Genomic DNA, 25447 nt, shown 5'->3' with positions numbered 1-25447 from the left:
TTAGCTCAGTGGTAGAGTGCTTGCCTAGCAAGCGCAAGGCCCTGGGTTCAGTCCTTAGCTCTGAAAAAAAAAAAAAGACAAAATAACAAAAAGGAAACATGGAGATAATGTATAAAGTACAACGTATGTCTGGAAAAAATGGCAGCTACTACCTTATAATACATGATTTTCTCCTCCCCACCCTGTGTTCCTATATCACTCAACATCCATGAACAAAAACATTAATGGTGCTCTACCACTTTGGTGTTTGATGCCACAGCTAATCCATGGGAGACCAAGATCTGAACTCGAATCTGTCTGAATCCAATACTGTTACACATGCTGCTTCCCATCCCTCCATGATTCTGTAAGAGTCAACCCTGCTGTGGAAAGGGAGGGGGGCTGACCCACTGAGAAGGGGAAGCCAGGCTCTTACCTGATGTCGGACTCCATCGTCCCCAACACACTGAGTGCAGGCCTCTTCGGGGACACAGCTGCCTTCCAGCAAGACTTGGTGTTGGGGGCAGAAGCAGCCTTCTGAGGGGTGGTCGCCACAGAAGCTAGTGTTTCCATCACAGTACCGAGGGCAGCCACGCTCACAGTGGTTATATATCAGGGATGGTGGGCATGACATAGCTGGAGACAGAGAATGAGGTCATTCTCAATGGCCTATACCAGCCGGAAGCACAAGAAGGGCATCCAATATCTGACAACCTTGCTAGAGCAGACATGACCAGTTTTCCCCAGCATTCATCCTCTGTCTTCCACTCAGTCACTCAGAATAAGGAATGCAATGCCTCCTGTGTGGGTAAGTGCAATCACATGACTATGTTCTGACCATTGGACCAGAAGAAGGAGACAGTAGGCTATGAGTGGGTTCCAGGAATCTGTCTTATTTTTAAAAGACAACCATGCCTCCTTTCCATACTAACATTTGGACCCTGCACTTTATACCCAGAGCTGCACCTTAAACCATGGGGAAGACGACCATGCCCAGGATCAATGCCACCTTCCTGTGATCACCTAAAGGACAGGAATTCCTACCTCTCTGCTACTTGAAGCCAAATCTAATTGCAACCACTTACGGGAAAGCTCCGAGGCTCTTCCTGTGGAATACGGACCTATCTGAGGCTTTAAAATCCTCTTAAATAAAGACTCCGCGGTGGTGAGGAGAAGCCTTGGAGGAAGCTACGAGGCAAACTCCCATCTCACATTACAACCTGGCTTGGCAAACTCCCTCCCACATCCATACGGTAGTTTCCAGATATCTAGAGCACAGGGTTTTTCTCCACAGTAAACAGCAAAGACATACACAGAGCAAAGAAACAAAGAAGGTGCTTTCCACAAAGCAGAAAGCAGACTTTGCCCGTTGGTCTGCAGGCAGGTGGAGTAGGAGCAATACCACCCACAGAGACATAAAACCCAAGAGCTAAAAAAAAAAAAAAAAAAAAAAAAATGGCAAGGCGGGGGGGTGGGGGGGCAGGAGTGGAATAGTCCAGGTCTTCTGTTCTACTCTGCCAAAATTGAAGTGCCGGGAGACTAAGAGAATAGCCAACCACTAGATGAGCCACCCAAGTCCTCAGCCAATCACTAGATGAGCCGCCCAAGTCCTCAGCCAATCACTAGATGAGCCGCCCAAGTCCTCAGCCAATCACTAGATGAGCCGCCCAAGTCCTCAGCCAATCACCAGTCCTCAGCTCCAGGTCAAAGAGGCTGAGAATCTGTGATGGTGGACTCTGAGTCACACAGGTTTAAAAGGTCTACACTAGCATTCCCATTTATAAATGAGCAGTTCTGAGGAGTCAAAAGGCAAAATGCCATTCATTCCCCACTTCAAGATTCTGCCCAATAAATGTTCATTACAGCTTGGTGGGATTTCGAATTCCGTTACTGGTTACACAACACTTAGCCGATGTCTACCTGTGTCTAAAACATCGGATTCACAACTATTTGAACATAAAAGTCCTGCATTTGAAGGACTTCTATATCTGCAGTCCTGTTTGAGCCTAACTTGGTGATTCCTAATAGGAAATATAGGGATTTTGATCCTCATCGGGCAGATGAGAGTCTGAAGCCCAGAGAGCGTGAACAAGCCTATACTCGGTTTGTCGCCAAGGTGCAGGGGCACATGTGGGCACTCACCACAGAAGTCAGTTGTCCTCCAATCAACACAGACTCCATTAGTCCGACAGAGATGGGCGTAAGAAGCAATCACCTCACACACTCGCTCCTGGTGGCAACTGTCTTGCTGGCAGATTGTATGGAATGTGGCTGGAGCGATGACCTTGTGGCATTCAGCAAACGATGCTGAGAGGAGGACCTGGCAGTGGGAGCTGTCAGAGATGGGACACTGCTCTTCAGGAACAGACTGGCATGTGCTCCCTGGCTGCTGCACGGTCCATTCCTGGATAAGCCTCTTCCAGTCTGTGGTGACCGTGCCATCTCGCAATGTGAAGTCATTGGCCCCATTTTCGTCACAGATTCCTGGAGCGGCAACAACAAAAAGACAGCAGTGCCAAAGACAAGGCCATTCTGCTCATGCAAGGATGCCCTGAACCTGGCTACTGGATGCTTGAAACGGGATTTAGTAATCTAAGTAAGCACCGACCCACACAACCCCCTTGGAAGCACAGAAAACAGAAAGGTATATTAGCAAAGGAGGAGCAGAGAGAACCCCTTCTTACCACAGAGACCATACATCTTCGAAGCAAAGGTCTTGGGGCTAAGCTGCAGTTGGAACTCGTTGTTTTGTGGAGTAAATGTGAGAGTGTGACCAAGATGGGTGAACCTGACTTCATACATGATAGCACCATAGATGCTGACTTGCATATTTCCACCCACGTACGGGGCAAGGACGGGTCTCCCATTCACTGCCATCTGCTCAGACAAGAGAAAGATCACCAACTGTTCCAGCTCAGTGATTCTCAACCTTCCTAATGCTGCAAACCCTTTCATACAGCCCCTCATGTTGTGGTGACCCCCAATGATAGAACTATTTTTGTTGCTACTTCATAGCTGTAATTTTGCTACTCGTAATGTAAATTTGTTAATTGTAATGTAAATGCCCTTCTTTTCCAATAGTCTAAGCTACCTCTGTGAAAGCATCAGTCAACCCCCAAAGGGGTTGAGAACCACTGTTCTAGCTCATCCCAGAACTTCACTCTGTGCTTCTTGCTGAAGCTACTGAAGGTCCCTTGCAGGCCTCACACTTATCTGACTGAAGAGTCACCCACAAAGTCTAGCGCTTGTCGGCAGCTCTTCCAGAGTAAAGAGGCTGTTCATATTGACCGTAGAGAACTGTATAACACCATGCAGGCAGCATGCACCTGAACCAGAAAGCCCAGGCTTCAGGGAACCTGGGACCTCCATAGACAAGGGTGACCCTTCCCAATAGGCCACGGAAGTTGCCATTGCACCAACTACTGGGACAGCGTCTCCAGGAAGAAGCACCTGCTGGCCTGGGTTCAAGTCCTCAGTCTTCCTTCTGAGCCCTCGCCATGAAGTACATCACACATCGAACATATTAAAAATGTACTTACATTCGGCAGCAAATGTAGTTTTGTTGTTAAAAAAAACTTGGAAGGTTTTTTTTTTCTTTTAATCACTCTGACTTTTTAAGATTTCTTTGGCTATGAGCTCCTCGTTTGATATATGACTAACTCTGATTTCTGAGCAATTAGTGTTCGTACTCAGGAATTCTTACCAAGTGAGAAAATCTAGTCTACAAGTTGTTTTCACACCATGAAATATTTATGATCTCTAAATGAACGAGTAAAGAAGTTGGCATACTATAACCTTTTGTAAGCATTTAATCAAACATTTATTTATAGCACTTTGGCAGTCTCCTCTCTAAATTTTGAAGCCATACGTCTTGTCAGGGCCCTAAATATTTTTCAAAGGCCCTGATTTAGGCACTAAATATTTCTGTTTGGAAAGCCCCCAGGCCTTGAACACTGGGCTCATAATGCCTAGTGTGCCCATGGTCCCGGTGCCAACCCAGTTTCTTATCAATGCCAGAAACTGGGACTAAATTCATAACTTGCTATCTAAAACTGATCCGCTCTCCCAAATCTGGACCCAGAGCAATGTGAAATCATGCCAAGACCAGGGAGACGGCAAGGAACCCCACTGAAGGAGGAAGTGCCCTGCTAGTCAAGTAGAAGGCTGACTCTCAGGCAGCGGCAGCTAAAGTTTTCCTGAAGCTCTGCTCTGCCCCTGCCATGGATCTGTAGAAAACTCCTCTCACCTCCATGTCACTGCGCAGCTCAACAGAGAGGCCAGCATGCTTAACCTCGATGGTCTTCATGCAGGTTTGCACGGCCCCAGGGCTGCAGGCCCCATTATGGAGGACCACTTCCAGGTCCTGCTCCTTGTTTTGAAAGATGACATAGGAGCAGTTGCCGGTAAGCTTGAAATTCTGTCCATCGAAGGTGACGATGTGCCGAGTGGAACTGCCCGTGCACACACCTGAGTGGGGGAAGCAAGTGCTAGATGGGCATTTCCTGCAGCAATGCACTCATGCTACACATAGACAACGTGAGCCAGCCCCCAGGGTGAGGGAGGGGGAACGGGTCCAGGAAAGGAAGTGAAGCTTCAAGGGTATAGCGTAAGGTTGTAAGCAGGAGGAGGTAAGCAAGTTGTTCGTGACCTCACTGTAAAGAAAACTCACCTCAAGACATTACACAAGAGAACTATTTTCCTGGGCCAGAATAAACAATTCCATCTCAGAGCTCACTCAGGAACCCACAGTCACTCACATAATCAGAAACTTCTCAAGGGCCCTATTAAAACATGAGGTGAGCAGCCCTCTCCTGCCACATGTTCCTGCTAGAATGGGCTACCTCACCACCGTCCAAAAATTGAATGGATCCAGGTGACCATAGGCAAACTTCCAGACTGAGTGAAAATAAACCTTTCCTCTTTTTAACTTTGCGGAATCAGGTATTTTGACATAGCTGTGGAGAACTGAATAAAATAATGCCTACTAGTGAGCTTTTCAGAGTGTAGGGTCAAGGAAACTGCCTCCATTACCAATGACAATGAATCACTACATCCCAAAACAAAGACTGTTAACCAGAATGGCTCTGTCCACCCCGACACCAACTGTGATGTGGTTAGTTAGAGCCCAAGAAGCTCAGAATCAGATTGCGTTTTGCCAATTTCTTACGTAAGAGCATAGTTAAACTCTTGGACTTCAGAGACCGTCTCCTGTCTCTCTTGTCTAATGGGACGGCAATCACTTCTCCTGGGGATTATCGTAAGAGTGGCAATCTAGACTAGACGGCAGCCTAACAGTACACGACATGAGTGTTTATGTTTGATAAACAGATCTGTAAATCTTATGACTAGGCCAATGCCACCGATGAAACTTAACAGTGTGGGAGGCATATAGACTCTTAGGCACTTCCATTTTCAGAATACTAATGTGTCTCTCAACAAACCATCACAGTGTACCCCTGTTTGCTAGCCGGGTCTGTCTGTCTGTCTTCTTTCTTTTCTTGTTTGTGGGTATTTTGCCTACACGTGTGTCCTGGGTGACTGTGGAGGCCAGAGGACATCAGCCCCTCTAGAGTTGGAGCTGTACAGAGTTACGGTGGGGGGTGGGGGGGACAGGAATCAAACTTGAGTCCTCTGGAAGAACACCAAGTGCTTTTAATCAGTGAGCCATCTCTCTAGCCCCTACCAGTTGTAATGAGCCACATCTATTGATACACGCCATTGTGTGACACACTCCTGTGACACATAAAAGGTTAAAGTAACCCAGCTACAGAAGGAGGATCTGAGACCTACACAGTAAAATGTTCTTAGAGAGCTACGAAACATCTTCAAAATTATACCACTCATCAGTGCACCCTAGAGTCCACTTTACCTCTTCTCTCCTTTCTCCACATCCTGGTATCTCACGGTCACTCCACAGATCACAGACGAATCTACAACTGCGTAACACCTTAAACCTTTAGTCTTGTTGTCAAGAACAGCGGATACACACTACCAGAGACAACCGGCAAACCAAAGATTGAAAGAGACCCTGGGAGTCGGAATCAGAGCTCGGTGGTACTGTGCTCGCATGTGTGAGCCTTCCAACCAAGGGGAGGAAATGAGAAGGTATTTGGCAACTGAGATGTGACACATGAAAAGGAGCAAAGAGGGAAACCAGGGGCCTGGAAAGACATTTCAAAACATTAAAACACCAGAAGCCGTAAAATTCTGCACAGACACCAAGGAGATGGCTTTCCCACACTGGTGTCATTGAGTACGAAACCTCCTAAAGCCCTGATCCACACAATGAAGAGAGTGACAAGAGTCTGTAAAAATGCCTTTGAAGGTGACTCCTCACTCAGTGGAGACTCTCCCCAAAAAATGTCAAAGGGGAAAACTAGACAATGCAATACACACTAATTTAAATTTACTCAAAACTTTATAAACCATAAAAACCACCTTGAGTAAGAGCTGTCAAAACTAAGAGAAGAAGCAAGGCCGGCGAGGTGCGCTTTCTGCTGAGACTGACAACCTGAGTCCCGTCCCCAGAGCCTACATGATGAAAGGACTGGGCTCCCTGAGTTGTCTGCTGCCTCCCACATACGCTCTCAGACACACAAAATAAAGCGAGTAAACTGAGAAGAAAAGAAATATACAAAACAGAAATCGGTGTTGAAAAAGTTGACTGGACTCTGGAGAACAAAAGATTGGAAAAAAAAAATCGCAAAGTGAAGGGCCCAGGGAGAATAGACCAAAATGAAAATGTAATGAGGAAAGACTGAAGAAAGCAGGAGGGTGATGATGCTGTGTGTGTGTGTGTGTGTGTGTGTGTGTGTGTGTGTGTGTGTGTGTGTGTGTGTGTGTGTGTGTGTAGGAAGTCAGGGACTTAGAGAGGAAGTCAAGATAATGTGAAAACAGAGTCCTTTAAAAGACATTAGAAAAGAATTGACATTTAACGACTGAGTCTGACTCATGAGAAGATTCTGGAACTTAAGGAAGACTCAAATCTAGATGTTGAAAACGTGTGACAAACGTCTGTTATTTTTCCCCCAGGTCAATTGGTCCTCAGTAAATCTGAGGTTTGATTTTCTTTTTTAATGGTAGGAGCAAAACTATTCGACTTCAAAGATCAAGAACACCTCCTGCCAGGCATCAGGTAAAAGTATCACGTAGTTCATGAGGTGGGAAAAAAATCCAATTTGTCACAGGATTCTCAAAAACAATGTACTAAGTCACACAACCCCTGAGTGACATTTTCCAGAAAGAATGGGAAAGTGAATCAAGAACAGAGGCAGAGGGAAATGAGATGGAGGATAACATCCGTGATGGGCAGGCCACAGAGTAGTTAAAAGGCATCGTTAAAAACTGACTTCCCGGGCTGGAGAGATGGCTCAGTGGTTAAGAACACCCGACTGTTCTTCCAGAGGTCATGAGTTCAATTCCCAGCAACCACATGGTGGCTCACAACCATCTGTAAAGAGATCCGATGCCCTCTTCTGGTGTATCTGAAGACAGCTACAGTGTACTTATATATAATAAAATAAATCTTAAAAAAAAAAAAAAAATAATGAGACCCAACAGCATAGTTTTAAAAAAAAAAAAAAACTGACTTCCCAATTAATGAATGATTGACTGAGGGGGTAAGAGGAGAGGTGAGAAACACCAAAGGCCATCCATGTGTGTGGAGACGTCACAGTAAAATCCATCAGTACAGACTACACACTATTAAGTAAATACAATAAAAACTAATAAATGGCATAGCCCAAGAAAGGCAGGGGAAGACGACTAATGTAAATAACCCTGGAAATCCAATCTCACTCTGAGACTGTGTGCACAAAGGACTGCACACAAATGCTTTAGTTGCTGGGCTTGCTTTTCATAAGGGTTGTGGAGCAACATCATGTGTCCTCTAGAATTAGGCAAACATATTGTGGACCAGTGAGACCCAAGCTTTCTTGGTGTTTGAGAAAGGGAAGGATGGAAATATGTAGAAAGGACTAAAGTCAAATCAAAACGGCACCTAAGGGCCACACTTGGATCCAGGAGACAAGAAGAACACTGACACTAGCCAACTGGTTATTCAAAGCAGAGAAAGGTAAGAACCCATGACATGGCGGCATTAGCACTTATTTGACCAATTAACTAATGAGAGGTGTGGGAAACTTCTTCCTTCTGATTGAATTCTAGCCTACATGGTGGGGATGCTGAGAACTGAAATCCCTCCTTACTGTGTGAGCGGTACAGAAAAACCTGTCAGTCAATCATCAGTGAGTGCTAAAGCTACTATGGGGCAGAGGCATATTTCTGTTGCCTTCATGAACACCATCACTATGTACAATGAATAGATCAATAAAATTATTTTAAGAGAGGCTTCTAATTCTAAAAGAACTTTCAATTTAAAAGTAGTTAATTCCCCAACCTAGTTTTGTTATGTAGCCCTTTCACTCATGGGTACAAAAAGAAGGCTGTGAATGGCTGGACCAAGACTACCTCAAGAATACCTCCTTTGTTGTACATCTCCTATGAGGGACAAATGGGAGGGCCAAGCCCAGGGAGCATGAATTTCAGGAATCAGGAGATAAGTTTGTGTCCTACTCAGTCACAAGGAATTCGGAACCAGTGTCTAATTCTTGCCTGAGGAGTCTTCTGGCCACAGGTAAACATGTAATGTTTGGAGAATTCCTCACTTGGTCCCAGTGGTAGGAGCACTAATCTTGGGGACTGGATGGGAGCTAAAAGGATGGCCTGGGGTTACACTCAAAGCAGTCCTTCCTAAGAGAACTTCCCAAGAGCAGGACTCTGACAGAGAGTGAGTCACAACAGACTGAATAGAAAGGCATTGGAAGTTTTGTGTGGAGAACTAACAGCCAGGCAGGACTAGAAACAGAAGAAGCCCAGGGCAGGACTTCAGGAAAGCCTTAAGGGAGCTTAGGCACAGCCCTATGGTGCCTTCAGAGCCCATCCATCCCTTCTTCCTGTTCCCAGCTTTGAGAGAAGCTGTCCTTGCTTTTTTTCCCCCATCATCAGGCAATGGATGTCCTGGCAAGTATTTAAACTCTCATCAGGTTCAAAGCTTCAATCACTCACTAGCCATCTAGTTACTGACTGGGACTGTCTGATGACTGATGTGACCATAGAATTCTTTATAAATAAACAGAAGTAACACGATCTCTAGGGACCATTTATTTAATGGGACATGTATCCCATTAAATATGTTCTGAAGGGAGAGCAAGATGTGAAACCCAGTTCTGACTGGATCTCACAATTATGTCTGTCTCCACTGCTGAGTGTGAACGGTCAGAAGAGCAATGCTTCCTGTGGTTCCGTTTTATCTGGAGAAAGGAACATCTCCCAAAGAGAGACAGGGTGTGCGGCAGAATGGTACATGTGTGTGCTGAGGGAGAATAGGTACCTCCACCTGTCTGCTCCCACACTGGTTGTCTACCCATCAAGATAAAAACCTGCTCCCCTATACAATATAGACCAGGGAAATTAAAGACTCACAAGGGCAGGTCCAGCGGCAGCCACAGGTCTCCTCCACCCGAACGGGAGACTGGCTGTTGGAACATGAAGGCCGGGGTCCATGGTCACAATTGACCCGATGACTCTGCAACAAGGTCTGACCATTTGCCAAGCAAGTCACTGTGTGGCACTGATCTGGCAAGGTCCAGACGTCTCCAGGCTACAGAAGGAGAAAACAGATTTGAGAAAGGACCAGGATGAGGCACACCAAATCGAAGTCCACCTACATGTCACTGCCCGCCTCTCAGCCTCTCCTTTCGGCAAGGAGGCTCTACATAAGCCAAGAAACATAACACAAGATTTACAGAGGGACCCCCCCCCCAAAACAGGTTAATAACATGCAGGAGAATGAGTCCAAGACCAGCCAGAGTAGTTAGCCAATAGAACAAGAGCCCCAACACATATTTCTAACCTTTCCATCCGAGTCATCAGGAAGGGACTTACCCTCTTCTCGTTCCCATCCTCATCCACACAAACTCCAGAAAACCCTGGAACGGACACAGAAGGACTCTAGTCAGCCCCATCGCCGAGGATCTAAACATTCACAAGGCCTGTCAACACAGCTCTAAGAGGAATGTGAGCCGGTTTCATGCTGGAGATACGAGGACACAAGGAGATGATGACCGTCCTGTGGCCCTTCAGACGTTCTTTATGACAGCTAATAATTGGGAAGACATTAGCCATTGCATGGTGGTAGCGTCCGTTAACTCCTTTCATGCCTTCCAAGAGTGGGTGTGGGGTGTGAAGCCAGATCACATAAAACTTGAAGGAGATCTGCTTCATGATTGCTGCCGAGACAGCCCCCATCTATCAGGAAAAGCTCATAACTCTATAGATAATTTTAGTTTAAAACTAATTACATTAATATATAAACCCAGGCCAGAAAACAAACCATGTTGCTAACCTAAAGTCAAATAGCCTGTGGTCCTACAGCACTGGAGTTGATGGTGTGTTTCTAAAGCCCTTTCCATGTACACTGAGAGTAAGCAGAGGACCTTGGTCCATTAGGATGCTGGGGTTCCTTTCTTATCTCTCTCAAGTCTTTCATCCAAAATCCCTCCACGCAAACAAGCCAGGACTGCCTATCCTTAAAAAGCCAGACAGAAAGTTCAGGCAGAAGCAGGATTATACACAGGAAACTCTCCAGAGACCCCTAAAGGTGGCAGTGTGTGCCTTCACAAAGAGAAATGTAAAAGTTCTGGTCCATGTGACAATCTTCATTTAAGACTAAATTTTATATACAGGTGTCTTTCAGTCTTTGGAGTGGTAACTTTGTTTTTATGGGTTTTCTGGTTTGGTAGTGGTCACGATGGTAGCAGTAGGTTGAAAAATGAAAAAGAAATATATCAGAAGACTCACCAGAACACAGTCTGTGGAAGAAGGAGTTTCCCGGGGTGACCATGGTGAGGAGGTCTTCAACTTGCTGGAGCTTTACCACATTGGAGCTGGCCCCAGGGCCTGCCAAGATCCTCAGCTGGGCTTCATCATATCGATCCCCAACCCCAATGGGGAACACTGCCACCCCTAAATTATCCAAGCAACGAGAAAGGGTCTATGGTCAGGTGAACACAACATATACACTACATCAAGCACCGGTACAGAATGAGCCTCATGCAATCCAAGCTGGCCACACACACAGCAAGCCTGGGAGGGAGACGTCCACACAGGCAGCAGGCGCTAACGAGCCACTGCTGGGTATCAAACCCTGTCCTAAGCCATGGGGAAGCTAAGCCAATAAGGTTCCTGCCTCCCGTCCTCATAGCCAATGCCAGCAGGACACAGATAGCAAACATACACAATAATAAACGTACGGCAGATGTAGAGAGATGCTTGCAAGAAACTATGAAACGGGAAGGACGGAAAATACACAGAGGATGAGAATAATCGTTTCATGGACAAAGACCAGAGATAAGGATGAATATGCAAGAGAAGAAGCAAAGCCTGGAGTGTGCAAAGCCCCATCAGCCACAGCAACATCTTCTTCAAAGGAGACGGAAAGCCAAGACCACAGAGGAGCGGCAGACGCTGGTCTGTACAGCTGCCATGTTGACGATGAGCCATGAGAGTATGGGAGCTGGGGTTCCAGTCAAGAAAGCTAGCGCACTCTCACAGCTATGAGACGGCAGGAGCAGGAGTCTCAATATTTTTTTTTCGAAGATGCAGCTCTCTGATTGGGTTGCATGGGAAAGAAAAGGCAGAGCCAAGGGTGCTGAGATTGCTAACTTCAACAGCTCCGAAGAACGAAAAAGATGACAACGGAAGAGAATGAGGTAAAGTCGGTGCAGAGCTGGTGATGAACTGAGACCTAAGCTGAGGTGAGGTGAGAAGTCTGAACTTTGAGGTCAGTGGTCCATAAATACATTTAGACCCATGACATTGCATAAGATCACTCAAGGGGGTGAGCATGAGAAGAGAGCCAGTCTCTGAACCTAGCTCAGAGGTAGTGTTTGTCTAATGTGTGTAAGGCACAGGGTTCAATGCCCAACACTGCAAGAAAAAAGAAGAGAAGGCAAGCCCACCCACCCATTCCCGCAGGATCTTGGTGGGGTCTCGGGATTGCGCACTGGACACTTACGGTTGGATCTGGCAGCATCCACTGCTGTGTCCACCGAATCCAAGGAGGTATCCATGATGATCATGACCACTGCTTTGGAGGCTCCAGGCCTGGCTCCATGGATCTGTGAAGTTACATAGCGCACGGCAAAGGCCAGAGCATTCCCTGAGAGCAGAGAACGGTCCAAGTCAGGACTGATTTTAAGGATGGAGTATTCTAAACCCTCTGAGCAGTGGGCGTAAGGCTGACCCATGGTACATTCAGTTCTGACTTGGAGCAATACTTCACCAAGACTGCAAAGAGACACAAAGGAACATCTAGACCCTCACAGTTGAAAGAGGAAACTCAGACCAAGGAGTAAAGTTACTGGCCAAGATCACTGAGTCACTTAAGCCAAGACTCAGGATCAGAACACAGGTTCTACATTTAGCTTGTGGCTCCAGGCATTACCAATCTGGCTGGGGCCGCCCTCCTGCTGCATGAGGTCCACCAAACTCTGTAGATAGGCTTTCTCCTGGGCCACATTCCACGGTACATCGATGGTATTGATGCTTCCGTATTGTATCACGGACACCTGAGTGAGATGGGGCCCTAACAGGAAAAGGAGAAGGGAAACATTTAGAATCAATGAACCCCAGGAAGATCCTCTCCCTCACCTACAACTTCATGGGCATCCCTCACCAATGTTGGCCTTTGAGATGAAAGCTTTGGCAAAACTCTTCATCTCATCAAAGGAAGATGCAGGCAAGCTAGAGGAGCCATCCAGGAGCAGGACCACATCCAGGGGTTGGCTGCAGTCTGCAGAGAGAAACAAGAAGATGAGTACACAGGTCACAGGTACTAATGGAAGATCAGCCATCAGCCCCCACAGAACCACCCCCCTCCCGCAGGGCACCAGTGAGCACATGTTTGCCAGGGAGGTCAGAGCATGGGAACGGGACAGGTAGAAGGACAGAGGGGACAGTTTCTGAATCCATGGATTTACTAGATTGACAGATATTGCAAAGACTCCAGCTCTACCTACAGGCTGTTCAAATGCCTGCAAATAAAAGCAAGGGGCTGCCCTCTCTAAAGAACAGGAAAAGCAATTGGGGCTGTTGATGGGGAAGAAGAGGACCAGGAAAATATTTATATGTATATGTATGTGCATATATGTATATATGTATATGTACATATGAAAATGTCATTCTAAGACTCATAAGTCTGAGAATTAACTAAATAAGAGAAAGAAAACATACTTCTGTGTTATTGGGTCTAAAACTGGCGGGAAAGAGGGGAAAGAAACAGAACAGCATGTAACTGGGAAAGAGGCTCTGACCTTTGAAGGAGTCAAGAAAATGTGGCATCGGTGCCTGGGAGAGAAGGAAGTTGTTTCATTCAGAGAAGTAGGCAGGGCTGAGATCATTGCGTTAAGTGAAATAACTCACAGATATCACATCCTTTCTCATGTGATGAATCTAGGAATCCATATGTAAACCGTGTGTGTGTGTGTGTGTGTGTGTAATGAAAGTAGAGGGCTGGGGATTTAGCTCAGTGGTAGAGCGCTTACCTAGGAAGCGCAAGGCCCTGGGTTCGGTCCCCAGCTCCGAAAAAAAAGAACCAAAAAAAAAAAAAAAAGAAAGAAAGAAAGAAAGAAAGTAGAAAGGGGGCTGGAGAGATGGCTCAGTGGTTTAGAGATCTGATTGCTCTTCCAGAGGTCCTGAGTTCAATTCCCAGCAACCACATGGTGGCTCACAGCCATCTTTAATGGGATCGGATGCCCTCTTCTGGTGTGTCTGAAGACAGCTGCAGTGTACTCATAAATAAAAATAAATAAATCTTTTTTAAAAAAAAGAAGAAGAAAATAGAAAGGAAGCCATTTGAAGGGGCCATCAAGAAGGACAGAGGAGGATGGGTACTCTGAAGCATATGTAGAAAAATATAGTGAAACCCATTATTTTATGGGTTAACTTAAAACATTCATTTAGAAAGCAAATAAAATGAGCTTGTGTGTCTTCGAGTCTCTAGGGCAGGTAGAGTTCCTCTGTCCCAGGCCAGTCCCAAATGGCAGGCACTCCAGTTCAAGCTGGCCACAGCTGCAGCCAAGGAAGAAAACACCCAGACACTTTCAGGTACTTCCCTTATTAGCAGAAAAATCAAAGTGATATTAACCAATCTGTGAAGCTGGTTATAAACAAAAACGACTGAGCACGGGGATGGAGAGATACTAAAAGTAGCTCGTTCTTCCTCTGTAAGGACACCAGCTTGTCAACCTAGCTACTAAGGAGTACTGTTAGTTATAAGGTTCAATGAGCCTAGACAGTGACTTTAAGGCCAGTCTGGGGAACTTAGTAAGATCCTATCTCAGAAAGAAAAGGGAAGGAGGGCTGGGTGGCTCAATGATTGAGCTCTTGCCTAGCTTGGTCTAAGCCAGAGGTTCAAACCTAAGTCTGTCTCATGATAGAAAAAAACAAACAAAAAAACCCAACAAACAACTAGTTATGATTTGATACCAGTATAGGTTAAGAAGGCAATGGTTTAATCCTAGTTCTCAGAAGGCAGAAGCAGGAGGATCTCTGTGAGTTCGATGCCTGGTCTACACAGGGAGTTTCAGGCCAGCCAGGGTCACACAGTGAGATCCTAACTCAAAACAAAGCAAATAAATAAATAAATAAATAAATAAATAAATAAATAAATAAATAAATAAGCAACAGTAATGGCGGCACTTTTTAGCTGCTATGACGTGCCAGATGCTGCTTCAAGTACAAACAGTTGCTAATATCCGCCGTCCATAGATGAGGAGACTGGGAAGCCCAAAATTATCAGCTAGGAGTGGCAGTTCCAGAATCCGGCTTCTGGATTTGCATGCTTAACCTGAACATGTCGCCTGGCCTCCCGGCCTTGCTTCTAAGAACATAAGCTACTTGGAATAATTCCACAGGCCAGCATGGCCCAAAGGACAGTTAACAATCATCAAAACTAGCAGAAGTTACCTGCCAGGCAGAAGTCCAGATCAGGACTGGGCAGGGAAGGAGGAATTAATAAGATTTTCAAGTTTTCTATATATTCTCTGTACTGTTTAAATTTTAACAATGTCAACTACCACTGAATTTATGAGCCCAGGCCCTAAGAGGAGACTCTTCCCACCAAAAGAATGACAGGGAAGCTCTCTTCCTGGAAGGTAGGACAAATCCTGGAGGGCAGACGCAGGGCTTTGAGCACATGCAGAGAGCCAGAAGTTAGCATTAGAGCCCAGGGTTACAGTCTCATCAGATAATGCCCGAAGTGCAAGGTCATCACACACTGGGTACCAGCATACCAGGGAGAGGGGGGAGGGTGGGCAGCTGCAGCCCCTCCTTGGAGCAGCACGTCCTCAGGACCAGGTCGGGAGCCTCTCGGGGAAGTGTCTCAAAGTCTTGGATGAAGATGGGAGCGATGGGTCTGCTGATCCTCTCCAGTTCCTGCAGGTTGGCCCTGGAACCCACCCCAATGGGTACCACCTGGATGTCTCCAGGCAACCTCCTGATCTCATCAGAGGCAGGGTTCCCCGTGACCATGTAGACCAGGTTAGGTGCCTGCTCCCGGTCTCCCTGGCTGGGAGAGAAGCTGTGCTCAGAAAGGTACTGCAAGGCCTGCCCAGTGTTTGTCCTGTTGCCCCCCTGGTAGCGGATCTCTCGCACATGTCGCAGCACATCCTCCTTGGACTGGGCCTCCTTGAAGGTGTACTCAACGTTTACTGTGTATGAGTACTGCAGAACTGCGATGTGCGTCCCAGCCGGGCTCACATCCATGCGCTGGATAACCTCCTCCAGGAACTCCTTGCTCTTATTGAAGTTGGCTTCACCAACTTCGTCTGACGCCTCCAGGACAAACACCACATCCAGAACCAGAGACTTCCTTTTGGGTCCTGGTGATGAAACCCCAGAGATACCAGGGCTCACAGTGATGTGTGCTACCTGTGGAGGCTTCGTAGGGGCTGGGGCCTCGGGGGCAAGGTCACAGAGGTAGTTAATTATCTCATCTCTTCTCTGCTCCAGCTCATCCACCCCACTGAGCAGAAAGGCCTTGTTCTCAGGGGCCTGCTTCTCAATGAGGCGGATCTGTTTGAGGTTGGCGTGCGGCCCAATGCCCACAGGGATCAGAATGACCTTCTTCTTCTTGAAACCTTGGAGATAGCGGGTGAAATACCTAGCCATCCGTTGGGGCTCCTGGCTAGCCGTCAGGAGCAGAATGACACGGGAGGCTTCAGGACGGTCAATTTTGCCAAAGATCTGGAACAGTGTGTACTTCAAAACCTCACTGGTAGAGGCCAACTGACTGCCCACGTACTTAATCTGGCTGGCGATGCGCCGAAGCTCTGAGGGTCGCTTCCGGGCCCTGAGCTCAAGGTAGGCATGGGAGCCATCATGGTACTCTACCACTGCCACGCGGATGCGCTTCTGAGAGATGTGTAGCCTCTCCATCGTACCCACCACAAAAGCTTTGAGCACTTCAAACTCAGCCTCAGACAGCCTGTAGGAGCCATCCAGGAGGAAGACGAGATCCAGCAGCTTGCTGCAGTAGAAGTTGTGCAGGGGGGGCTCGGGGGTGTCCTCAACATATGGGGTGGTGGAGCTGACTGGGGCATCTGTTGGGGGTACCACCAGGCCTCCGGGCTCTTGGCAGGCTTCACAGGTAAGGTTCACACCATCACAGTGACTGTGGCGGAAGGGAAAGAAACCAAAATGATTCAGGAAGGGACTATGGGCAGGTAGGACCGCCTTGGGGTACACCATAGAACGTCCTGCCTGCTCCAGTCAAGCAGGTCTCACCCAAGAGAGATGCCATTTTTGACATTTTTTCCCAAGATGTGTCTTAAATACATACAGAGAGACAGAGACAGACAGACAGAGATAGACAGAGATACAGCAAGAGAGAGACAGAGACGGGGTAAGGAGGAAGCAGAGGCTTCCTACTCTGTTATTCTAAGCCCTCCATAGCCACGTAATGTTGACTTCCTTCCAATCCATGTCTCTAGCCACATTAATATTTAATTATAATTCAAACCTTCTTATAAGTGTCTCTGAGGACAAATATCATTCTAAAACGTTGGCCCACGCTGGAACTTGTGAATGTTCTACTGGAGATAAATGGTTTACATTAGAAACCATTATCGACGTTATGAGAACTTAAGCTGTATGGATTTTGGATCGTGTTTAATTATGCTGGACCTCAAGGAGAAGAAGACAAACTAGAGTAAGAAGATTTTAGGAAGATGGACAAAAGTTTAAAGTCATTGCTTCATCTAGCAGAAACAGGATGTGGGAGGACTAGGCGTGTTGCAACTAGGAAGTGATGATAGCTTCACTGTCCACTCTGCCAATAAGCACACGCTGTCTACCAAGTGCTGGCTAACCTTCAGCCCAGCTCCATGATACCCACAAGTCTGTGTTGAGTCATTGCCCAGCCCACAGATTTTTCTAGTTCCAGACGAGTCTCCAGCCTTATGTAATCACTGTATCCTTCAACCATGCCATGTTCTAGAAAGCAAACGGGAAGAAGGCCAGACCATGAGGAAAATCACGACGGGCTGTGGTGAGGATCTACCTCCATTGTGCACCTTTGACCTTCTATCTTATAGTAAGTACAAGAAGGGGACAGTGCCCTAAGTCTTGGGCATGTCCCATGGCCTCACTGCCAGCCAATGTCCTCAACCTGCCTTGAAACACTCATGTGCCCCAGCTGAGGGGACAGGAGACTCTTGGCGTTTTCATTCCCTTTGAGCTGGACACCCTAAGCAAGCTTGCAGTGAACACCCATACCCCCTTATTCCTCGGGTCTGTTTTGGTGCAAGGAAGGTAGGTAGAATCTTACTGGGAAGTTAATTCCCACTTCCTTATAATCTTGCAATTTATGGCCTCGATCCTTGGTTAACGGTGCGTGAGTGCACTACTTCCTGGTTTCCTGCGTTTGCTAGAAAATTCACCCTGGGCAGAGCTCACTCTTGTTTGCACAGATGGTGGCGGCAGGATTTGGCTCTGGCAGCTGCAGCCACAGCCCCTCCCCAGTGAGCCCAAGTCCCCATTAGGCTCGATTGGTGTCAGGGAGTGGCGCTGACTATGTCAACGTTTTAATGAATGCTCCCTACCTAAGGGCAGGACTTCAGAAAGCCCAGGAAACACCCTCAGGACCCTTCACCTTCCCAAAGCCAGGTTCCCAGAGTTTGTTCCAGCAAAAGCCCAGGGTGGGAGAGCCCCAGGGTGACAGCAGCAAATGTCTTCCCGCACAGCTCTGAAAGCCTGTGGCCTGGACCACAGGATGCTTAAGTTATACTTGGGGGCCAAGAATCCCATCTCCCTGTCCCCCCTGTATTTACAGATCCCCCCAAATTTTTAATATCCATAGATACTTGTCCTCGTATTGGATGTGATACCCAGCTAGAGTGAGGCTGTTTACTACCCATGCTGCTTATCTATTATACTGAACACTCCCCCCCCAAAAAAGCTACCTGTTTGCCACAAAAAAAGAGGGAGGATAAAAATTCTTGAGAAGCATAAAAAAAATCTGTTTAAAACATTGAGGATGGAATAGCACCTCTTAAAGAAAATTAGACACTAGAAACAAACCCAACAGAACTTCAAAGAGATGGGTAGGTAGATAGGTGGGTAGGTGAGTGCATCAATGGATAGAGGGAAAGAGGGAAGGAGGGAGGGAGGGAGGGAGGGAGGGAGAGAGAGATGGATGGGTGGATGAGTGGATGGATGGATAAATGGATGATGGATGGGTGGATTGGTGGCTGGATGAGTGGATGGGTGGGTGGGTTGATGGATGGATGGATGGACAGATGGACAGACAGACAGATGGACTAATTAAGTTCACTCTCAGTTTATGCTGCCTGGAAATGTTTTCTAAAGCCCAGATCCTGAGGGCCTGAACAGGAGGCATCCAATCAACGAGTCTGCCTTACCAATTCTGACAGTGCTGAGGGTCATTGGGACTCAGGGTGATTTTCTTCCCGGAAGCCAAGCGCCGACCAGCCACCTCACACACAGGGCAGTCTTGGGCATCCACACAGGTCTGCAGAAGTTCATCCAGGATTTTCCCTGCACAAGACACCTCATTAGGAGGCCACCAGTCACCTCTCACACCAGGCAGGTCCATCCCCCTGCCACTAGAGGAACCTGCTCAGAAACCCACTCCCCAGGCTCCCCAGTGGTCACCTCAACACACAGGGAGCACCCTTCTTTCTTGGTGCTTTGTCTGCCTCTCTAAGAAGCTGAGACGGAGCTTCCTACGTGACGCCCCTCCATCCCCCAGAGTCCTAGGACAAATGAAATCTTATCCCAGAGGAGACGAGGAACAGCTCAGCTCACTCTTCCCAAGCATGAACTCAATAACTTTAGAGCTGGGCTATCCAACACGCCATGCGTAAATTAACACACCATGTGTAAATTAAGCATAATTCAGTGAGATGAGGAGGCCTTTCCTCAGATCTCCTAGGCATCATTGCATTGGACGGAACATTGTCATCACTGCACGTTCTGCTGGAACGTGCTGCTCCTCTAAGTCCTGAGGCTGAGGCAGAAGGATGGTGAGTTTGAAGACAGCCTGAGCTAAACAGCAAGACTCTAAGGGGAGAGGAAAAGAGGGAGGAGAAAAGAGAGGGAGGAAATGAATGAGGGAGGGAGAGAGGGAGGGAGGGAGGGAGGGAGGGAGGGAGGGAGGGAGGGAGGGAGGAAAGAAGGAAGGAAGGGAGGAAGGAAGGAAGGAAGGAAGGAAGGAAGGAAGGAAGGAAGGAAGGAAGGAAGGAAGGAAGGAAAACAAACTGCTCTATATGATAAATCCACAAATGGGCCCACACCAGAGTGTTTAAGACGCAATGGGGTATGGTTACGTGGAAAAGCACAGGTGTGGGGAAAGAAGCGAGTTCTTTCCTCGCTACTGAAAAACCAAAGGGCAGATGATACAACTCCAGTGCGGCAAAACTCAGAGCTGGCCTTGAAGAAGCGATCCCCCCAAACAGATTTGTTTGCAATCTGGGGGTTAGAGGGAGGCACCCCTGGGCAGTGGAGGGCAGGATGAAGAAGGACCGCACCTGTCTAAGAACCCATCCCTCCAGCCTGCTCCAGCCAAGGAGGCCTCACCTGGAGGGCAGTGTGCATGGCAGCCCTCCACACACTGTACAGGACAAGCCAGAGGCTCAGGGTGCTGGCATGTGACCGGGCAGGCAGGTGCACAGCTGTTATAGCGCCACTCACACTCATAGCTGTTTTCCCGAACGTTCCTTTCTTCACAGCTCTGGGCTGTGGAGACAAAAGGAAAGATGGTGACTATGGAAGCATCATGGGACCCTCGGCAATGCAAGAAGCCAGTGTCCCCCTCCTTCCAGAATTTCTCCAGAAGTCTCTACCTCTCCATCTCCACTCCACGACCCTACTCACAGTCCTACTGCGACTTCCTCACCCTCGTCACCATCGTAACCCTCTTCAGAATCCACGTTCCCCCCACACACACTGTTTTAATTCCATTCAGAGTCCACATTCTCACCATCTCATTAGGATGAACTGTTGCATAGCTTGGCTTCAATCCATGCCTCTGTCAGTGCACTGGAGTGGTCCCTCTCTCTCAGGAGAGTGCTCTCCTGCCCCCCGCCCCGCCCCCACCCAGGCCTTCAAGGCTGTGCATCTGAGTCTGAACTCACGGCACAGTGTGGGTTTCCTCCAGGCTACCACCTGGCCATGCTGGGCGCACACGTGGGCATAGGCAGCGATGGTGTCACAGAAACAGGAGCAGTCCCCGATGGACTCACAGGAGCAAGTGTCATAAATGCAGATGTCCAGGTATGGCTCGGGGTCCACCTACAGAAAGAACCTCAAGTGGCCTCAGCCTGAGCCGGGGAGAGAACTCTGGCTTATGGTTAGGGTGCAAGGGGTGGGGTGGGGGCTCCTGAGCCAAAGAACTGTAGAACACACGTCCCAGAGAATGGATGGGGCGAGGCAAATGCCTTTGTTTCTAATCTGGATTACTAAGAAGTACTAAATAAAGCAGGACTGCCGGCCTCTCCCATGTTACAAAATGTCTTCAGAATTTGCTAGAAGGTTCCCTCTGCTGTGTCCTGCCTAGCTGCCTGCCCTTCCCTGTAACGGTGAGTGTGAAGTAATTTTCTATAAACACACGTAGACTGACCACCCTCTTTCCCTGCCTCAGTGCTATGTAGAGATGGATCAGAACATGAGGAGCTACAGGGCAACTTTGCAAGACAGTGGATCCTGGCTGGGCTTCCTTGGCTTTGATCCTAAGCCTCCCTGTAGAGAGGAGTGTCCACTACAACCACGATCAACCACAGTGGTTACTTCTTACTCTTCTTATCTCTATTGTTTGATGCTGTATATTATAAAATGTCTGAGACAGAGAAATGAAAAGAAGCCAAAAAAATTGATAGACCCCAAGATCGCTGGACTTGATGCCAGAAAACACATTTGAATGAGAAGGGAACTGGACTCTAAAGTGGCCGTTTGCTGATTCGCTGGTGTGTTGATGATGAGAAAGGTTCTGACTGGGTCTAGACACATAGAACAGTGACCAGAAAAGGAATTCCCTGCATCTGACTGGAGACCATGCAAAGAGAATTTCAGACCAAAAGATTTCTTGTGTACAAAGAAAGAGCTTGGCCAGCCATTGCTTCCCTCAAAGACTATGCATTCTCTTCTTCGGCTAGAAGCCAAGAAAGAGCTATCGTGGGGCACCCTTTCAGGGCTCCAAGCCTAGTTAGTGTTCACATCGGACACTAACCCTCAAGGCGTGTGCAAGCTTTGGACCATTTTCCTCCCTCCACCCACAAAGCCTCACCAGCCTGTTGCAGCCCTGGAAGATGTCACTGGTAAGGATTCTGCAAGATGAGTCCACCATTGTCTGTTTCATGATATTGTTGTGGCAGGCGGCAAGGGAAACGTCTAGTGACAGCTGAGAACAGGAGAGAGCACCAGAGAGACCAAACATCAGATGGCCCTGCTGAAGGGACTGAGCCCAGAGGGACACAGAGACCTCAGGCTCTGACATTACCTAGTTCCAGTCAATACACCCTCCATGAGAATGAGAGGACCCTCCATCCACATAGATTCCAGATGTACCTTTCTTGTGTCGGCACACTGTGGGCTCACTTTCCAGGAGTTCCCAAAGTCAATGGGGTCTTCCTCCACCTGAAGGCTGCTGCTGGTGAAGTCATTGTTCTGGATACCATCGAAGTTCCCACACAGGCCACACACGTGTTCCTGGGTGAGGGCATCGGATGCACAATATAAACCTGGGCACACTCTCCAGGTTGGGGGAAGAAGGTACCAGAGGAGGAGGAAGTGGGGGAAAATAGAGGGAAGAGGAGGAAGCAGACAAGGCAGAGAGACCCAGAGAAGCGGGATGGTCAGCAAAACCTTGTCCTCACTGGAGCCTTTCCCTGTGCTTACCCACAACTGACCCAAGGATGCAGAGAGAGGCCATGCACCCAAGCCTCATGGTCAAGAGCACAAGAGGGAGGGAGGGAGCTGGGACCTGGGACCTCACTGTGGGTCATTAGCCTCCCTCATCGGACTATGAGCACAAACAGTATCAACACTGCTATTAGTGGATGGGAGGTGAAAACTAAGGAGGGAGCACGATGGTCCTGCTTTGCTGCGGGCAGGGGAGTCCCCTCACACAGAGGACAGTGCCTTGTTCAAGGGAACAGGGGGAAACTCTACAGCTTGAGAAATGTCATCAGGGAAGGGCTGATATACCTCCTATGGCAGGCCTGGGCACTGAGTCCTAAACAAGCCTGATCACACAGAAATCATCGCATAAGAACCAAGGGAGATGGGCAATCTTAAACCTACGCTAATCTTCATACATGTCCCGGGAAAGCAAAGGTGACTTAATCCATTTTGGAACCGTATGTGGAAGTCATGTGAGAATGTTATACAAAAAGTCATGGCATGGAAGCTGCCTCTCTGAGCCCCTGTTAATGACCAACACCCTCCCCTTCACCCACTGGTCCTGTTGGTCCAACTCTCCAAACATCTGTCACCTCGTTCCTTACAGATCTTACTCCACCCACCCGACTTCTCTCCCCAGATAGTTCCAATCCTCACCCTCTCTCCTCCATGAAGACTTCTACCCTGTGTCACCTGTTCAGACAGGGCTCATCAAACTAGCCTATCCAAGGTCATTCACCGTATGAATATACTCCACTCCGTGGTGATAGAGAGCAACACTGGCTCCATCAAAAATGTCTGTCCCAAATCCGAGAACTGTGACTGTGTCACCCACAGAGTACAATAATTTTCTTGTTGCTTGACCTTGTGGTTGAATCCCCAAAGGGCTTATTCTGTGAACATGTGGGTCCTACATGTGAGTTTGAGAGATGGTGTAACCTTTAGCAGGTGAGACCTAGTTGGATTTAATTAGTCACTGGTGACGTCACCCTTGAAAGAGACAATATCATTCTCATAGGACCCCAGTCAGTTCCCACACCGTAAGGTTTTTGTTGTTGTTTTTTTGTTTCTTAAAAGGGATGCAGAGATGGCTCAGCAGATAAAGATGGCATAGCAGCTGCCAAACTTGATGACCTGAATTCATTCAGTCCCTCAGACCCACACTGGAGACCCAGGGAGAACTAAGTTGTCCACTGACCTCCACACACTATGGCACATATATATACACATATGATAGATGATACATACATACATACATACATATATACATAAATAGATACATAGATCGATACATAGATCGATACATAGGTAGGTAGATGGATGGATGGATACATACATACATACATACATATATACATACATACATAAATACATAGATACATAGGTAGGTAGGTAGATGGATGGATGGATGAATGGATAGATGGATGGATGGATACATAAATACATACATACATAAATACATACATACATACATACATACATACATACATGAATGAATACATAGATGCATAGATATAGACAGACAGACAGAATTTTAATTAAAATAAAATTAACCAGGTCTCACATGTGACCCATCTACATGAGGTCATTTCTCTCTCCCTATATACTTTGCCTTCATTCACCGCAGCCAGGCTGAGCCCCACCATAGACCAAACAGGTGGAACCATCCACTCCTACCAACGATAAGAATGAGAGTTGAGGGCTGGAGAGATGGCTCAGCCGTTAAAGGCTAGGCTCACAACCAAAAATATAAGAATGAGAGTTGAATAAACCTCCTTTCTCCATAAAGTACTCAGCTGAGAGCACTCAGAACACGGAGCAATACCCAGGACAAAGGACCGTGGACAGTTAAGGTTAGGATCTTGGGAGAGGAAAATGTCCTGAATAGTCTAGCAAGCTGATGTGACCAGAGTCTAACGAGACAAGGAGGGGCAGCATGTAAAAGGCAATGTGACAGACAGAAGTGCAGGCACGGGAGGCCTGAAGATACCACTGAAGAGCAGCTCACTCTGAATGTGGAAGGCGGAACCACACACGGAGGAGTGCATTCAGCCTCCAGAATGAAGAACAGTAAAGGCCCTGCAGATGCGCAGCCCTGCCACCTTCTGGCCGCCAGGACTAAAATGCAGTGCACTTGTGTGAAGAAGCTGTGGCTGTAGTGGTTTGTCACAGAGCATGAGTACACACACGTGTGTACACACGTAGACACACATACATACGTGTACACATACACACATATACACATTCTCTTTTTCTCCCTTGCTGTACACCCAGTGCCTGGAAGAGTCCAATACACTGAGTAGAAACATAGTCAGTTTCCTAGAACTTTCTAGGAATGGAACGGGCTGTCCCAGGGAAGCACACCCCTCACTGACATGTACAATCTAAACATGGATAGCAGTGTTAGATAGTGTGGGGGGCCACTCTCAACAAGAATAAACCGGCCACCGTAGTCAACAGAACCCCTTGTCATACACACACCATGTAGTGATACCATCAGAACCCCCAAAACTATAGAAACCCACACAAATGGCATTGTCTTTCTACTCTCAAAAGGGGCTAACCTTGGACCTGGGGAGGTAAGACAGGTAGTCAAGTGCTTGCCCCACAAGCACAAGGACCTGAGTTCAATCCTGCACCCACACAAAAAGGACATTCATTGCAGCGTGCACGTGTAATCTCAGCACTAGGGAGGCAGAAACAGTAAGTCCCCAGAGCTCACTAGCCAGCTAGACCAGCCTAACGGATGAGCAGTCCCAGGTCCCAGTGAAAGACTTCATCTCAAAATACAAAGTAAATGTCTCCTGAGAAATGAGACCCACCGACCAACCTCCACATGCACACACACATGCACACATATAGACACACATGCTCGCACACACACATGAACATGCACACACATGTGCACACACGTGCACACGTGCACACACGAACATGCACACACATACACACACGCATGTGCATGTGTGCTAGCCTCAGCTCACTGGTAAGG

At 47.5% G+C, this 25447-nt stretch overlaps 1 protein-coding gene across 2 annotated transcripts in view; it reads right to left on the bottom strand.

The window, feature by feature from the left end:
• The window catches only part of Vwf (von Willebrand factor), a 135006-nt gene that overhangs the window by 27330 nt on the left and 82229 nt on the right, over positions 1–25447 (bottom strand). For both annotated transcript variants that reach the window (XM_087655640.1, NM_053889.1), the window contains 16 exon segments: positions 22123–22263; positions 21842–21955; positions 20694–20850; positions 20137–20295; positions 18960–19095; positions 15333–16711; positions 12716–12832; positions 12485–12625; positions 12056–12199; positions 10840–11004; positions 9925–9968; positions 9463–9640; positions 4226–4446; positions 2664–2856; positions 2122–2463; positions 416–615 (listed from right to left, as the gene is read on the bottom strand). In XM_087655640.1, the coding sequence (XP_087511766.1) occupies positions 416–615; positions 2122–2463; positions 2664–2856; positions 4226–4446; positions 9463–9640; positions 9925–9968; positions 10840–11004; positions 12056–12199; positions 12485–12625; positions 12716–12832; positions 15333–16711; positions 18960–19095; positions 20137–20295; positions 20694–20850; positions 21842–21955; positions 22123–22263 (3831 nt within the window).

The sequence above is a fragment of the Rattus norvegicus genome, chromosome 4 (assembly GCF_021556685.1).
Source record: "Rattus norvegicus strain SHRSP/BbbUtx chromosome 4, alternate assembly SHRSP_T2T, whole genome shotgun sequence".
In the NCBI taxonomy this organism is placed as follows: Eukaryota; Metazoa; Chordata; class Mammalia; order Rodentia; family Muridae; genus Rattus; species Rattus norvegicus.
The sequence above is the reverse complement of the archived record's forward strand: the minus strand, read 5'-3'. Positions and strand labels throughout refer to the sequence as shown.